The sequence below is a fragment of the Helobdella robusta genome (assembly GCF_000326865.2).
Source record: "Helobdella robusta unplaced genomic scaffold HELROscaffold_29, whole genome shotgun sequence".
Taxonomy (NCBI): domain Eukaryota; kingdom Metazoa; phylum Annelida; class Clitellata; order Rhynchobdellida; family Glossiphoniidae; genus Helobdella; species Helobdella robusta.
The window spans coordinates 876937-896080 of record NW_008704475.1 but is presented as its reverse complement, the minus strand read 5'-3'; the positions used below and the strand labels follow the sequence as shown (position 1 = coordinate 896080).

General features: G+C 35.3%; 1 protein-coding gene across 1 annotated transcript; it reads right to left on the bottom strand.

Moving 5' to 3' along the window:
- Window positions 1-1088: 1088 nt before the first annotated feature.
- HELRODRAFT_81227 (hypothetical protein) lies at window positions 1089-13329 on the bottom strand (the record flags this gene model as incomplete). Its single annotated transcript, XM_009020787.1, has 5 exons — window positions 1089-1406; window positions 1618-1758; window positions 7121-7309; window positions 12992-13131; window positions 13200-13329. 5 exons carry the CDS (start codon window positions 13327-13329, stop codon window positions 1089-1091), a joined length of 918 nt encoding a protein of 305 aa, XP_009019035.1.
- Window positions 13330-19144: the final 5815 nt, after the last annotated feature.

Below are 19144 nucleotides of genomic sequence, written 5' to 3'. Positions count from 1 at the left end.
TCATCGTCAGTGCAAAATATTTTAAATAATAACGAAAATTACCGTTTATAAACAAATGACGTCATACTGTATAACTTAATTTTAAGCGCGAAACATTTTTGAAAATATTATTATTAATTTCTATAAACTATATATTTAACATATTGATAAAATTAACTTTAAATTATTTACATAGATATATATTAGAATTAAACAAAATAAATTAAAATTTTAAAAAATTGCTGAAAAATCGACCATAAAGTAAATCAACAAATAAAAAACAAAAATCAGCCATATCATCATACTACAATATTCATGTTTCCAAGTTTATATTATTATCATTGTTATTGTTATTATTATTACTATTGTTGTTGTAGTTGTTATTATCATTATTATTACTATTGTTGTTGTTATTGTTGCTGCTGCTGTTGTTATTGACAATGATGATGTTGTTGTTGTTAACATTAGTATTGGTGTTGTTGCTACAATTATTAACATTATTGTTGGTGTTGTGGTCATGGTCGTTGGCATCTCTAACATGGTTAACATTGTTGTTGGTAGTAACATTGTTGTTGGTGGTGGTAACGTGGTTGTTATTGGTGGTGAGAGAATTATTAATTAGTTTAGATAACTGCTTGTGAGTCGGAAGTACTGTTATACTTTGTAGCTGAACATTTAATTTTGGATTTTTTATTTCTATTAATATGGCTTCGGCTATCTTTAAGGTGAAATAATCGGAGTTTTTGTAAAGAACATTTGTGTTATTGTTAAGAGACAATATGAGTCCTCTCAATTCTTATATATATAGCCCCTCTGAAGATAACTCAATAGAGGCGCTCTACAATACAACAAAATTAAGTCTGTTTAAAATTGAAACTTTATTTCTATTAACAAATATTTTATTAAAATTATTGCAAATAGATCTATTTTGACGTTAAATCGTTATCGTCAATGCATTATTTGTAGATTTAGAATTACTATAGTTTTAATATTTAAAATCTATACAAATAAATTCGAAAAAATATGTGTGAATGTACATGCTTCCATGTTGGTATAAAAAAAAGTGATATACAAAACAAACGATCACAAGACAATAATATTGCAACGTCTTATCCTTTTCTAGTTTGTTCCGATCTTTTTACAATTTGAAAATTATCTAATTTTTTAAATTCACTCTTTTTTCTGTTATATACATTTGAGGCTTCAGCATCAGGTTTTAAACTCTTTGCACCGATCTGTTTCCACAATTTTTCCAAATGATTTAAATTTCTTGCAGAATCCATTTGTTTTGTAAGGTAATAAAGTTCAAATTCCTGTGCAGTCTTCATTTGACACCCTCCAATTTTGCAAAGATCCTCCACAGCTCTTTGTTCAAGCTTTGGAAAAAATGTGAAGCCTGTTTTCGCCTCAATAAACTCTAGAGGAACCTATTTATCACAAAACACAATATATGAAAATGTTTGAAATAAGAATTAATCATTATGTTATTGTTAAACATAAGTTATCAGTGAAATTTTAATTTAGATTCGTACAATAAAAATTTGTTTTAACCATAAGACAGGGAAGATTTTGCATAAAAAGTAAAAAAAGAATAACGTCGTAAAAAATTTCTGATCACGTTGTACAGATTTAACAAACCTGATGTTCTTTCAATGACTGCTCTCTAGGAATTGGTTTATTAGGCACAACAAAACATCCCATAGCAATTTTATCATTTTTCTCTGCCAAAACAACTTTATAAAGATGAGTTGGAACTGCAACTTCGGACTTTCCTATCACCTTAAAACAAAAAAGTTTGTTCAAGCTTATTATATACAGTCAGATCTCGTTATAATGAATGTAGAAACACAACGAAAATATCTATAAAACGAATTTTTTTATGTCCCTGAGAATATTACAAATAAAAAGTTATTATATACTATATATATTATATAATATTACAAAAAAAGTTTGTTCAAGCTTATTATATACAGTCAGATCTCGTTATAATGAATGTAGAAACACAACGAAAATATCTATAAAACGAATTTTTTTATGTCCCTGAGAATATTACAAATAAAACTGTTTCTACAGAACCAAAATAATTTCTATATAACAAAAAAAAACATCCGAGCAGCAAACATTCTATGAATTGATATAAGCGGTGTTTTTGTATTCCTTTAATTTCATAGAACCATATTTGTTGTTTCTTGTTTTATATTCTAGTAATATTTGTGTATTCTTCCTGAATTAAACCTTCTAAAAAAGGTATTCATGCATCCTTCAATACTTTGCGGCAAGGACTTCAAGCTGGAAAAAATGAACCCGATGGAGGTGGTTCGAATCAGCTCACGCCTAATGCTCAGAATGGGAAAACAGATTTTGACTGTTCTTTTGCATATAAATGTGAGATGTCATACACACACACAGACATCACATCGTTTGCGATATGATCAAGGAACGATCACACTCTGTGAATGATCGAATGCCTACTAGAATAAAGACATGGAAACTGAAGAACCCCATGTTCGAGGGAAAAATTCTGAGTGTTGGTATCGGCACAGTTGGATCGTCTGGAAAAGGTAGACGTAACCTGGAAATCTTCTCAAGACACCCTAGTGAACGCTGCTATTGCCAGTAAAAAAGCAGCTTTCAAACAATGGCAGAAGACGAAGACTATTAAAGATCGAAAGACATACCGATCAAAGAACACAGAAGCAAAATGTCAGGTTGAGACAGCTCGCGCAAATCAATGCAATGTTTGGTTGACTGGAAGTAAAGGCAAACATATTCGGTAACTCTACCGAATAGCAAATCAGGCAAAAAGACTGTTAAAGGATATAGTTGGTGCCACATGCATAAAGAATAATAAAGGCACTATAATGACCTTGCAGAATGCTAATTTTTATTACTTCTTTGTATTAATAATCAACAATGAAAACAAAGAAATAATAAAAACTAGCATTGTAAATATTAACAAAAAAGAATATGATGCTATCGATGAAGAAAAAAAAACCAACGAAGATGGACCAGCCAATAAAGAAATCTGACACCTAATTTCCATCTAGGTCCATTTTCACAAAGTAAATATTTCCCTATATAAATCAACTTGCACTGATGATGATTCATTCGGAATTGCAGCATGAATTCGAAAAATATTTGAATTTTAATAAACTAAACGTTCTCCAAAAAAAACTTAAATGAGAAAAATCAAAAAAAAACGAAAAAACACACACACACACAACACACACACACACACACACACACACACACACACATATATATATATATATATATTCAATTAAAAAAAAAAATACGTCCTGTGTATGACATAAAACTGCATCCACGCTGCCTTGCGTGCTTTTGAGCGAAAGGCTAGGCCCACCGCTTATAACTGGTGGTTGTCGTCAGGATGGGTGTCCGGATGTAAAAACTTTTCCCCAAATTATTCCTATGCCATCACAAAGAAAAACAACGGCCCCTAGTCCCCAGCAGGCCTTAAGTGGTCAAGGGGTGCCAAGAATCCCTGGGAAGTAAGCAATAGCGGAGGGATGTTGCAGAAAAATTCAGAATGGCCCCTCTATGGTACTTAGACTTGGAACGCTCAATGTTGGATCACTGACTGGCCGCAGCATGGAAATCGCAGAAATGCTCGAGCGTATAAGGATTGACATCTGCTGCCTTCAGGAAACCCGATGGAAATCGAATGGTGTCTGTCATGTCAACTCAGACAAAGAAAAATATAAACTATTCTGGAATGGTCAAAAGACGGCCAAAAATGGTGTTGGAATTTTTGTCAGAGAACCGCTAGCCCAAGAAGTACTGGATAGTAGAAGGATTAATTCACGTCTTATGTGGATCAAGCTTCGCATAAAAAAGCAAACAATGATTATTTTTTCTGCATACGCACCACAGACAGGCGAATCATTAGAGATGAAAAATGACTTCTGGACTGCATTCTCTGACACCATCTCAACAATACCAAAATCTGAAACAATCCTGATTGGAGGCGATCTCAATGGCCACGTTGGAGAGAAAACAGATGGTTTTGACAACGTACATGGCGGTTTTGGCTATGGAAAACGGAATGAAGATGGCAACCGCATCCTTGAGTTTGCTGAAAGTCACGGGTTTTGTTTACTGAACACATATTTTAGAAAGAGGTTGGAACATCTCATAACATACAAAAGTGGACCATCAGCCACGCAAATTGATTTCTTCGCTGTCAAGCAACAACACCGAAAGCTATTCAAAAACGTCAAAGTTATACCTGGCGAATCATGTGTCGCCCAACATAGACTCCTTGTGGCAGACCTGGTTGTCGAACTGTCAAAACATAAGTCTAAACAAATGCTTCGGAGAATCAAACCGTGGAAGCTGAAAAGCAATATTTATCGAGAAAAATTTCAACAGATCGTCGCAACACAGTTAGACCACCAATCGCAAGCCAGTACAGATTGGAGTACTTACAAAACCGTTTTGATAAACGCTGCAACTACAGTTTGTGGAAAAACTGGTACAAAACGTCAGCATGAACGTGACACTTGGTGGGGGAACGACAGTGTACAAAATGCAATAGCTGAAAAGAAAGTTGCATACAAGCAATGGCAAAAATCAAAGTCTGTTGATGACCATCAAATTTTCCGTGAGAAGAACAACTATGAAAGACGTCAAGTTGCACTGGCTCGGACAGATCAGTGCAGAGAGTGGCTCACTAAAAGCAAAAGTGAACAAATGAAATCTCTGTATCGTATAGCAAAACAAGCAAAGCGTACGAAAAAAGACATAGTTGGTGCCTCATGTATAAAAAATGACAAAAATGAGACGATTCTTGAACGAGATGAGATCAAGCTACAATGGAGAGAATACTTCAACCGTCTGTTAAACGAAACAAATCCAATCAATGTTAACTTTGACGTTCCACCCATCGAAGGTCCGATTCCAGACATCACTGTAGAGGAGCTTACAGAAGCCATGAAAGCTATGAAGGATGGAAAGGCAGCAGGGCCTTCTGAACTCACAAATGACATTATCAAAGCATCTGGTACTGCAGGTATCCAAACGTTACTACAACTTTGCCGTGAAATCTGGAGAAATTGCTCAATGCCGACTGAATGGAACTATAGCATGACAGTTCCTCTATACAAAGGCAAAGGTGATCCATTGAACTGTTCATCATATCGGGGTATACGTCTGTTAGAACACACCCTGAAAATTGTGGAGAAAATCATTGAGAGAAGATTAGCGTCGTGCATCACAATCGGAAATTATCAATTTGGTTTTCTAGCGGGGAAATCAACAATTGATGCAATTCACATCCTTCAGCAACTGCAAGAAAAATACCTCGCAAAGCATCAACAACTATCACACATTTTTGTAGACCTTGAAAAAGCATTTGATCGAAGCAATCAGGTGAAGCAATCAGGTGGAGTCTACGTCTACAACCCATTCCAGAATATCTTGTTCGACTTGTGATGGAAATGTATACGAATACTAAAACTCTTGTCAGCACATCGGTTGGAAACACAGATGCATTTGACATCGGCGTTGGAGTTCACCAAGGCTCGATTCTCAGTCCACTGTTATTTATAACTGTGATGGAAGAAATCACAAAACCAATACGCACTGGTGACATTTGAAATCTAGTATGTGCTGATGATATCGTTTTAACAGCCACGTCTGAGCAGAATGCAGCACAGATGTTTGAAGATTGGAACGCCAGACTCGCCGATCATGGATTCAAAGTCAACATCAGCAAAACAAAAGCAATGAACACTGGTGAACCCATCCAATCCACAGCTACTGGACGATGGCACTGTTCAGTTTGTAAAGCTGGTGTAGGTAACAATTCAATCAAGTGTCAGCAGTGTAACCAGTGGTGTCACAAACGTTGTTCAAAAATAATTGGTTCTTTATCTAAAGTGTCCAATTTTGTTTGTCTTGCTTGCATCAATCCACAACAACAAATTCGAAATAGCACTGTTTTTGAAGCCATTAAAATAGAGAAAGTCATATCGTTTCAATATCTAGGGGATGTTCTGGATTGTACTGGAACATCTGAAGCTGCCGTTCGAGCACGCATACGTGCAGCCTGGAATAAATGGCATCTCCTTCTCTATATTGATGCGGCGTGACATCCCACTACCACTACGATCAAGATTTTATAAATCTGTGATACGTCCGGTGTTGTTATATGGTGCAGAAACATGGCCAATGACAACCAAACTGGAACAACAACTTCAACGAACCGACATGAAAATGCTCCGATGGATGCAACGAATTAGTCTGAAGAACCACATCAAATCTACCGAAATCCTGCGTCGTGCTGGTTTAGATGATATAAAGGACGAATGCCGGCAACACCGTCTGCAGTGGTTTGGTCATGTCAAACGAAGTGGAAACAGTGCCATAACTTCTCTTGCAGATGTTGAAGTACCTGGCACACGTTCCAAAGGCCGTCCAAAGAAGTCCTGGTAGCAAACAATCGAGCAAGACATGAAAGCTCTAAATTTAAATGAAATGGATACAACTGATCGTCTAATTTGGCACAAAAAGTTGATGGCAAAGAAAACAACGTCCTACCTCGGGAAACCGGGTCTCTGGACGCAAAACAAAGATTGATTGATTGATTCAATTAAAAATAATACCCCAATTTGTAGTTATATGCTTTTTAAATAAGACTTCAATGAGACGTAATTTATCAGACTCATATTTATTTATGTCTGATAAATTACGTTTTGTTGAAGTCTTATTTAAAATCAAATAACTACAAATTGGGGTATTATTTTTAATCGAACTTGTCTTTCTGAAAACCTCGTACCAAATTATATATGTATATGTATATGTATATATATATATATATATATATATATATATATATATATATATATATGTATATATATATGCATTACTTGAGGAATCATTAAAATCAGCTATACTATGAATGAATACATTTATTTGTAATATTGTAATATATAAATGATTAAGAGGTTGATTTTCATAAATATGTAGCAGATAAACATCTAGTAACAAAATTCACAATTCTTCGTCGTTAAAGTATATTATTAGGAATTGAAAAGCAAAATGAAAAAAAACTTGAGCCTCTCTAAAGAAAATTTAAAAAAAATTTAATAAGAAAAATAATTTTTTTAAATTCATTTACCTCGTATTCAATAAATTTTTTATTTCCTTGCGATCTTGACAAGAACATAGGTCCGCTCACCAGCCATACTCTGTTAAAATTCTTCAACAGTCCTCTACAATGTATTTCAATGCGATTCCAGAATTCAGCGTTGTTGTTTAAATCTTGGGGCACAACGTTTGTTAAATAAAATGTGTCATTCATGGCATCCTAAATCAATGAGCAAGTATTTCAAGTGTTAAAATATATTAAACTATTATGTCAAAAAACTTTTTTGTGAATATAAATTTTTAATGAATATTTTTTAAATACTTTAATCCTGCAACAGAATTCTATCCATGAACAACTTTCAATGTTTTCATATATATTTTAAAAAATAATAAAAAAACTATCGCACAACTATCACACATTTTTGTAGATCTTGAAAAAGCATTTGATCGAGTTCCTCATGAAGCAACCAGGCGGAGTCTACGTCGACAACTCATTCCAGAATATCTTGTTCGACTTGTGGTGGAAATGTATACGAATACTAATACTCACGTCAGCACAACGGTTGGAAACACACATGCATTTGACAACGGCGTTGGAGTTCACCAAGGCTCGATTCTCAGTCCACTGTTATTTATAACTGTGATGGAAGAAGTCACAAAGCCGATACGCACTGGTGACATTTGGAATCTAATATATGCTGATGATATCGTTTTAACAGCCACGTCTGAGCAGAATGCAGCACAGATGTTTGAAGATTGGAACACCAGACTTGCCAATCATGGATTCAAAGTCAACATCAACAAAACCAAAGAAATGAACACTGGTGTTCATCCATCCAATCCACAGCTACTGGACGATGGCACTGTTCAGTTTGCAAAGCCATCAATCCACAACAACAAATTCGAAATAGCACTGTTTTTGAAGCCATTAAGGTAGAGAAAGTCACATCGTTTCAATATCTAGGGAATGTTCTGGATTGTACTGGAACAGCTGAAGCTGCCGTTCGAGCATGCATACGTGCAGCCTGGAATAAATGGCATCTCCTTGTTCTATATTGATGCGGCGTGACATCCCACTACCACTACGATCAAGACATTATAAATCTGTGATACGTCCGGTGTTGTTATATGGTGCAGAAACATGGCCAATGACAACCAAACTGAAACAACAACTTCAACGAACCGACATGAAAATGCTCCGATGGATGCAACGAATTAGCCTGAAGGACCACATCAAATCTACCGAAATCCTGCGTCGTGCTGGTTTAGATGATATAAAGGACGAATGCCGGCAACACCGTCTGCGGTGGTTTGGTCATGTCAAACGAAGCGGAAACAGTGCCATAACTTCTCTTGCAAATGTTGAAGTACCTGGCACACGTCCCAAAGGCCGTCCAAAGAAGTCCAGGTCGCAAGCAATCGAGCAAGACATGAAAGTTCTAAATTTAAATGAAATGGATACAACCGATCGTCTAATTTGGCGCAAAAAGTTGATGGCAAAGAAAACAACGTCCTACCTTGGGAAACCGGGTCTCTGGACGCAAAACGAAGATTGATTGATTGATAGAAATAAGACTGTTTTTCAGATGAAGAGAGTGATAATCCTGATGAAGATTGTTCTAAAGAAAAAAATAAATTATTTTTATAGAATTGTGGAAACTTATTCTGGCAAGGTGAGCCTATTTATAGCAAAAATAAAAGGCGTAAAAATGAAAACGAAAGCTGAAAAAAAGTAATGACAAATTGAGCCCTGTGATATGTGGGAAAAGACATTAGAAAATGCTTAAGTTCCTTTTGAAAATGTTACTGTTGACAAACAACTTTCAACTTTTCGAGGTCACTGTTTTTTCAAACAGTATATACCCATCAAACGTGGAAATAAGGCCTAAAATTTTAGATGATGAGTAATTGTCAAACTTACTATGTGAATCGTTTACAAATTTATCTAGGTAAACAATCTGATGAACTAAGAAAACAAAATCAGACACAAAGAGTGGTATTGGATTTGACAAAAACTTAAAAGGTTCCGGAAGATTCATTACATGTGATAATTTTTTTACAGGATTTTCTCTTATTCAAACTTTACTTATTTACTGGACGCTCCATGGAGGTCGTCGATATGCTGGAAAGGTGAAGGGTTGACATCTGTTCTCTGCAGGAAACAAGATGAAAATCAAATGGTGTCTCTCTCATAGGAAGTTACAAGCTGTTCTTGAATGGCCAAAAAGACAGCCCAAAATGGAGTGGGAATCTTCATACGGGAATCACAGGCACAAAAGTACTGGAGGTGACTCGAATTAGCTCGCGTCTAATGCTGATTAAACTCAGAATAGAAAAACAGGTTCTGACTGTTTTCTCTGCATATGCACCACAGACCGGTGAATCTGAATATGAAAGATTACTGCTGGAACACACTCTCAGATGCCGTCAGGAAAACACCATCATCAGAGATACTATTGATATGTGGCGACCTCAACGGCCATGTTGGAGATAAAGCAAAGGGGCTCCACGGTGTCCATGGAGGCTTTGGCTACGGGTCTCAAAACGAAAACGGTGTACGGATTGATTCTGGAATTTGATGAAAGCCAAGAACTCTCCCTGTTGAAACTCTCCCTGTTGAACACCTACTTCAAGAAGAGGGCAGAACATTTGATCACATATAAAAACGGGATGTCATGCACACAAATTGACTTTATTGTCGTCACAGACGACTATTCAAGAATACCAAAGTCATTCCAGGCAAAGCATGCATCCCTCAACATCGATTGCAGGTGGCCTATATGATCATGGAACGATCACGCCCTGTGACTGATCGAATGCCTACTAGAATAAAGACATGGAAACTGAAGAACTCCATGTTCAGGGAGAAATTCGAAGAGTTGGATCGTCTGGAGAAGGAAGACAGAACCTGGAAGTCTTTTCGGACACCCTAGTGAACTCTGCAACAGCTGTATGTATGAAATTTAGACAAAACGCCCGTACAACCGCGAAACTTGGTGGTGGAACGAGACTGTGCAAAATGCTATTTCCAGTAAGAAAGCAGCTTTCAAACAATAGAAGAAGACGAAGACTATTGAAGATTGAAAGACATACCGATCAAAGAACACAGAAGCGAAATGTTAGGTTACGATAGTTCGAGCAAATCAATGCAATGTATGGCTGACTGGAAAGCGAACAAATTCGGCCACTTTACCTAATAGCAAATCAGGCAAAAAGACTGATAAAGCATATAGTTGGTGCCACATGCATAAAGAATAATAAAGGCACCATAATAACCTTGCAGAATGAAGTGAAGGATCACTGGAAAGATTACTTCGATCAGTTCCGAGCCCTCTTACACATCTTTCGGGAGATGTGGAGTAAATCCATACTACCAGTGGAATGGAACAGTAGCAAAACTGTGCCGATATATAAAGGTAAAGGAGACCCACTGAAATGCTCCTCATTTCAGAGTATACGTCTTCTGGAACACCCCTTGACAGTTATTGAAAAAGTCATTGAGAGAAGACTGTTGTCATGCGTTTCAACAGGTGGTTACCAATACGGCCTTATGGCAGGGAGATCCGCCATTGATGCTATCTATATCATTCGTCAACTGAAGGAAAAATACTTGGCAAAGCAAAAACGACTGTTCCATGTATTTGTGGACTTGGAAAAGGCTTTTGACGGAGTGCCTCGTGAGGCAATCAGGCGGAGTCTACGTGGACAGCTTGTTCCCGAATATCTGGTTCGGCTGGTTATGGCAACATTTTCTAACACAAAAACTTTGGTCAGCACAACAGCCGGTAACACAAATGAATTTGATATTAACGTCGGCGTCCATCAGGGATCAATACTCAGCCCCCTGCCCTTCATCACGGTGATGAAGAAAATAACCAAACCGATACGATCAGATAACATGTGGAATGTGATATATGCAGATGATATCGTCCTGACGGCGGCTTCGGAACAAGACGTAGCCAGAAAGTTTGAGGTCTGGAATACCCAGCTCACCGAACACGGGCTAAAGATAAACCTTGACAAAACAAAAACTATGATCACCGTGGTACCGCTGAGCTTGTGGTCTCTGGTCATTGGCCATGTTCGGTGTTTGGGGCTGGAGTTGGAAGCAATTCAATCAAATGCCTACGATGTCAGCAGTGGTGTCACAGATGATGCTCGAGAATTACCGGCTCACTGAAAAGTGACTAATTTTGTATGCCCCGCCTGCATCAACCTGCCTCAACGGGGCCCAGATGATGATACGATTATCTGGATCAAAACCTTTACTTCATTTCAGTATTTGGGATGTGCTGGATTGTAGGGGAACAGCTGATGCCGCCGTTCGTGGACGCATACGTGCGGCGTGGGGCAAATGGCAATTCTTGCCTCGGTACTGATGCGGCGCAGAATTCCTCTACCGCTGTGCTCAGAGCTATACAACACAGCTATACGTTCTGCTCTGATGTATTGTGCAGAGACGTGGCCGATGACAACAAAACTCGAACAGCAGCTTCACCAAACTGACATGAAAATGATTCGTTAGATGCAGAATGTTTACCTAAAAGACGATATCCATACAACCGATATCCTGAACCGATCGGGACTGTGCACGTTGAAGGATGCATGTCGTCGTCATCACCTACGATGGTTTGGCCATGTGAAGCAAAGCGAAAACGATACAATAATTTCCGTTACTGAGCACTAGGTGCCTGGTACCCGCCCAAGAGGTCGCTCAAAGAAGTCCTAGACGCAGACCATACAGGAGGACTTGAAGGCACTTGGTCTCAAGGAGACAGACGCAATGGAAAGATCGGCTTGGAGACAGAAACTGATGAATGGAATAAAAAAGTCCGGCCCATAACGGATGGAGACTAAATGAGGATTGGATGATTGATCTCTTATTCAAACTTTGAAAAAGTGTCAATCTTACTTTATCAAGAACAGTGAGAAGAAAACAAAAAAGAAATACTATTTGAATTCATTAAACCAAATGGTAGAGATATGTTTCCTTCCAAGTTTGCTTTTCATAATGATGCGCTTTATCGTCATATTGCCCAAAAAAGGCGAAGATTGTAACGACGTTGAGTAGTATGCATATCCATATGACATAGACAACACACATCTGCTAGTAAAAAAGCCATTCTAGATTAGATTACAATTCAACCACAAGAGGAGTTGACACAACAGATCAAATGCTAGGGTTGTATACTGCCAAACGAATGACTGGAAGGTGGCCAACGGCAACGTTTAGTAACATGTTAGATATAAGTGCTTTGAATGCATATATTGTGTGGGTTATGTTGAATCCTGACTAGAATTCTAAAAATCACATAAGAGAAGATTATTCCTTCTTCAACTTGAAGAGGTAATTTTATAAGAAAATTGTAATTTACCTAAAAAATTTAAAATTATTTTAACAATTTTTATAGAGTATGATTGATTCGAGTCAAAAGAAACTGATGGTAGAGACTAGAACTCCTCAGTGGTCACAAAAGCTGGTAGATGTTATGTTTGTCCTAGAGTAAAAAATAAGAAAAATGGCACTGGCATCTATAATATGTTACAAATCGACATGTAGAGAGCATGTTTTTAAATGTGAAAATAGTATTAAAAATTTAAAAATGAACACGAACCGTTTAATTTTGTTTTTAGAAAAATTTTACATCATATCAAATCTTAAGAATAGAACGCTATACTTACAAAATATTTTATTGCAATTAAATGTTTTCTTAAACGTATTTTATTAAAAAAAATATTACTCTATCATATATATATTATGAGGTTACTGATATCAATTTTAATCTTGGGGCAAAAATCTACCCCATTTCATTTGTCCTCAGTCAAAACAAAAATTCCCGCATCAGTGAAAACAAAAAATTCCCGTCGTCGCAAGGTTAATATAATACTTAAAATACATCACCTGATCATACTTGTGATTGCCAGCTGCAGCCATGTGTCCTCGAGACCAACCGCTCTTCAAATAATCTTCATTTTGCGATGAAAATATTACAGAAAAGTTTGGGTCAGATTTAAAGTTTGATTTATTCCTATTACCATCTCCTATAAACATAAAAATGTAATTTGTTATAAAAGAATCAGACACTAGAAAAGCTTAACCGGTTTTAAACCTTTCAAATCATTTTCGACCAACAATTCAAGGACCCAATGTGGGATTTTTTTCTGCTGATCGTAGCATAAAGCATAGTTTTTGTACACAACGAGATCTGGAGATCTTAAAGGATAACCAAGTCTTAACATTTCTTTAAATTTACTGAGCTTACTTTCATCTGGATAGAAAAATTAAGTGTAGTGAAAAACAAACATGTATTTTAAAAGTTTATTGAAAACATTGAACTTATGTTAAAAAATGTTTGCACACTTTGAAACACAATGCATGTAAATCCATAAAAAATTAAGTTAAATTTATGTTTAAGTTGATTAAAATTGTTTAAAAAAAATCACGATAGTTTTTTAATCTCAGATAATTTTATTTTTGGCAGATTTTATTCTAGATAAGTAAAGAATCTTCAACACAATAAAAAAAAGTAATATACTTTATTATAATTATAATAGGACCAGGGTTGGATTGGCTCAAAAAACCAACCCGGAAAAATTGGTCATGGCGGCCCACATCATTATTAATTTCACATAAATTTTTTTAAATAAATTCAACTTTTATATTTTTTTTTAAGTTTCTATGATTGATTAAAGCATAACAATGAAATTTTAAAATTCAAAAACTACTTGAATGCTTTTACTACTTGTTTAAATTTGTAATTATGCAAAACAAGTTTAAGCACTTAAATTACCACCTAGTTGGAATTTAAGAAAATAAAGTCTAAAATTTCTATTAACTACAAACAGTTTTTTTATTGTTTCACTAACATGTCAACAATTTCATTGTTATTGATTCTTGGGGAAGGTACTTCTTGTAATACATCAACGTGATTGTTTGTAAAGTTGACTTGCTCAAGAAATTTGCTGAGCAAATCAAGAAATTTGTAATTTGTTCAATATGTATTTCAATTTGGAAAACGCACTTTCACAAGCAACTTGGGAAGGATAATTTCAAAACAAATTTGTAAGCCAGATTCAAATAAAACTTCTGAAGAATAAATTAGACACAAACAATACATTTTTTGCAAGATTTGCTTTTATATCCGCGATTGTTGTCGTTATCAGTTAATGGGATGGCGTACACATTTCTAAGTAATTTAACTGATTCAGATTGTCAAATGTCGTCTGAAACGATGTCTGATACTTCCATTTCAAAGATCAAATTATATCCATCTTTGAGAGTTGTTTGAATTTTTTTTTTTTTGCAACACACTTAACTGCTGCAGTACATCACTAGGCATTCTTTCAAAATTTCTGCAAAATTTCTAGCATATAAACAAGGTAACGCAGCATAAAGACCACCATGCTCAGAGGAACTCCAGAGCATGTTTTTGAACATATAATAATAATAATAACAATATGCTGTGATGCACGTGTGTGCATTGAGTCAGGTTACAGTAGTAACGTGACTGTAACAGCTTTAAATTATTCATTCAATAAATCAATCTATACAGTTTTTAAAAATATTCAAATCTTTTGCATCAATTGCTTCCTGAGATAAGTTATTCCAATTGTTGACTATAACGATTTGTAAAAAACTTTTTTCGGCAGTTTTCTTTTTTAACTTTTTCCATTCGTAATCTTTTATTATGTCCTCTTGTTCTTGGATCAAACACGAATATCGGTTCATTATGCCAGTTTATTACATCTGTGCCACTTACAAATTTGTACATCTGAGTTAGATCACCTCTGGTTCTTCTTTTTTCTAACGTTGTTAAACCAATCATATTTAATCTGTCATGGTATGGTAAGTTTTTTAGTTTACACATTCTGGTTGCTCTTTTCTGAACTTGCTCTAACTTTGTGAGTTTTTTTTAGCGCGCATGTGGAATGAATGGCGCAAGTGTGTATGTTGGCGCGCATGTTGTGGTCAGGTGGGCAGTCTGGTCGAATGTCGTATGAATTGGTTTTGTATGCAGGTTGGTTGAATGTTGGTATGGCGCATATATGGTGAGTATGGTTGAGAATGAATGTTTCTCAGTTTGTTTAGAATTTGTTTGGTATATAAACCTTTTGGACAATTGTAGAAAAAAAGGAAAGTTAGTGTTATAATTTGGTGTTTTGGAATGGCGTTGTGAATTAGTCTTTTGTTTTATCGTGGTTGTATTGGTCGGACGGTTGTTTTTTGTTTTGGGATTTCATTTGTTACGGCTGGTAAAAATATTTTTTTTGTTTATTTAGAACATTTAATTTAGTTGACTTTAGAAACATCTGCTTTAAAGAGTATTATTTTGTTTGCTTTAAGGAATATTATTTTGCTTCTTTTATTTTTGGTTCATTAATAGAATTATTTCAGTTAGGCTTGGTCTGTCACTTTTAAAAACTAAAATTTGAAGAAGACTTGCTAGCTGTTAATAGGGCCAGATTAACCAACCAGCAAGCAGGGCGCGATAATACCGGCCCGTATTTTCCGACCCGGAAATAAAAAGTTGTGAAGAGGCGAGTCCCGGCCAGAAGCAGGACTGCCTAGGCTGGCGGCGGCGGCTGTTGATATTCGAGCAAAGAAAAAGTTTCGCCGCGCGGCAAAAGTTCACAATTGGCGCCCAACGTGGGGCGTCTCCTTTTATGTCTCCTGTTAGATATGGATTCCAGACTGTAGCCGCATACTCCAGGTGTGGTCTTACCAGTGATGTATAAAGCAGTTTTAGTGATTTTTAGTCTAGAAACTGAAAAGAATTTCTAATCATGCTTAGTTTTCTGTTTGCTTTCCCAATATACACGTTCCTTTATTTCAGACCATTTGACACATAAATACCCAAGTTTTTTTCAAGTTCAGTTTCATTTAATTTTCTTTTTTCTTTTCTATCATTATACATATAGTAATCAAATCTAGGGTTATTCCTACTAATATGCATTATTTTACATTTTTCAGTATTAAATTTCACCTGCCACTTGTTTGACCGATTAAACATTTCATCCAAATCATTCTGTAAATTATTATTAATTTTATCATCTTCTATTAATTTAATAATCTTTGTGTCATCTGCATATAATTTACAATTATTTCTGACGTTCATTGACGTACACCACGAATAGTAATGCTCCAAATACCGACCCTTGAGGAACCCCACTCAGGACATCTATCCAGCTTGACACATACTCCCCCATTACCACTCTTTGCTTTCTTTTACTTAAAAATGCTTTGTACCAACCTAACAATTTATCTTTAACACCAAGATTTTCTAATTTTATACATAATCGTTCATGTGGTACAGAATCAAAAGCTTTAAAGCTAAATAGCAAAATCAAAAAATGCTATGTCGACAGGTATATTATGTTCATTTGCTTCTGTTATTAAACCGAATGTTTCTAATAAATTAGTGCAACAGCTTTTATTATTTACAAAACCATATTGTTCTTTGATAATTAGTTCTTTTTTCATTTAGATGTTTCATTAGTGTATCTCTTGTTATACTCCTCATTATTTTGCAAACTACAAATGTTAGAGAAACCGGTCTAGAGTCTGATGGATTTAATTTATTACGTTTCTTATATAGGGGTGTAACGTTAGCACAGCCAAAATTCTGGCACATTACCGTTTTAATATGATTTATCAAATAATATTTTCAGTGATTTTGCTAGACTTTCTAAGCACTCTTTGAGAATTCTAGGATGTACATAACTACACCAATAGCTTTATTTACATTTAAATTTCTTAATTTAGTCTTGATTAACGATTTCATCAGAAGATGGGTCTGTGCATATAGCATTTGTTTTTGGTAGAGAAGTAGGAAAATTATTTTTATCTTCTATTGTGAAGACAGAGCTGAAATAATTGTTCAAAATATTTGATATTGCATGTCCATTTGTTACTACAGAACCATCAAAATTTTTTATAGCTTTTATAGAGTCTCGAATGACTATTTTTCCATTCATATAGGCATATATTTTTTAGGATGTTTTTTTGCATCTCTTGCTAAATTTTGTTCAAAATTTCTTATACATTTTCTTATCAATTTTTTTATTTCTTTATTAATGGCTTTGTATTCTAAGACTTTAACATGATCACTAAACCGATTCCTTTTGCATTCATACCATAAATTCTTCTTTTTTCTGCTCATATTTTTCAATTCTCCAAGGATGTTTTCTATTTTTATTACATTTGTCTGTTTTTCATATGAAATTCACATGAAATTTATCTTTCACACTTTTAAGTGATTGTATGGTCGGTTATATTTTTTCCTTCCTTTAAAACCTGCACTTGAATGTCGAGACTTTTTTCTTGTTCATTGTTTGCAAATTTTAAGAAATTTGTAGCTACTTAAAAAATTGAATCAAAATTTTGTGTTGAAATTAATATGTTGTAGATTATAACCACAGACTTTGGAAGCTTATTAAAAAAATATATTTAGACTTTTGCATTTTCAGTTTGTTATTTTCAATGCAAACAGTTATTTGAATCTTTCATATAAACAAACATAATTTCAGTTAGAACTAAAAATATAATAACTTTCTTTCAGTAGTTGACAGCCGCCGGCTTACCAGGAATTTCCCGGTGTCCTGACAGCCTGTCCAAGTATGAATAGGACTTGTTCTACTTCTTCATCGTATCAAATATGTTTTACAATCTCAGGCAATAGATTAATTTATTAAATCTTTTAAAAAAATTGTAACATAATATAAAAAATTAATATACAGTTTACATTTACTACATTTACTTACATACAAAAACCATTCATAATTTCTATTTCAGCAAAGGAATGTAGAATTATGTATTATATATATATATATATATATATATATATATATATATATATATATATATATATATTGTCAGAATTATGAAATAATACTGACTAAAAATACTTCAAAGTCCTTCAACGCAAAATTTATTCACTCGATAGGGGGCCTGATGCAAGTTAATTTACTCGATAGGTGACAAGACGATTTTTTGTTTGTTTTGCAATTTAGATGACGTCGTAAATTATTACAAATTATTTTAAAATTTAATTAGTAGTTTGATTAATTGGACATACCTTGGAAATTTTTATGTTTAAAAACACCCGAAACAAAATCTAATTTTGCTTTGATATAGAGTTTCCTTATCTTAATAGGAGGAAGAGAGTCCGCACTGGGTTGACTAGTTAGGCAGCTTCGAATAATCGGTGCCTATTCTGGTCTCTAAGAGACTTAATTCGATATTCTATGCTCATTGGCACGGAAACGTCTTAAGTTCTCGAAAAGAGTCCGCCTTGGGTTCACCAGTTAGGCAGCTTCGAATAATCGGTGCCTATTCTGGTATCTAAGAGACTTAATTCGAGATTCTATGCTCATTGGCATAGTTTCAGAAACGTCTTAAGTTCTCAAAAGTGGATTTGGTACGAGACTCTATGCTCATTGGCATAGTTTCGCACGCGTACTAAAGTCACACAATTTGTTTCCAGTGTTGTTCTGACTCTTGTTGTTTTGTGTTGGTTGTGCGAAAGCCAACCAGACTCGACGGCCCAGTGAAAACAGGCCAAGGTTGTGCGAAAGCCGACCGACTGACTGACAGGCCCAATGAAAACAGGCCCTTGGCTGTGCGAAAGCCGACCAGACTCGACGGCCCAGTGAAAACAGGCCAGGGTTGTGCGAAAGTGTATCGACACCACCATCGGTCACACACGTCGAGGTTGTACGATTGAAGAAACATATCCCAAGTTGCCCGACCCACTAAGAAGAAGTTCTAATTCCTGTATTCCAGTTTGTTCATTGACATTATTTTTAACATTATTCTAGAGCTCAGTTAGTTCAATTCCTTTTCATTTACTTCCGTCGATTAATAAAATTGTTATCGAATATTTTACGCGTTCGTGTGTTACTCAGTAAAATCATATAATTCGAAAAAGCCCAGTGCCACACAGGATTGGTCGAACTCACGATAAAAATATACAAAAAAAATTATTGTCGGACCATAAAAAAATTCCCTGAGAAAGCTAGAGGAAGAGATTACCTCACCACCAGTGCAAAATTCCGA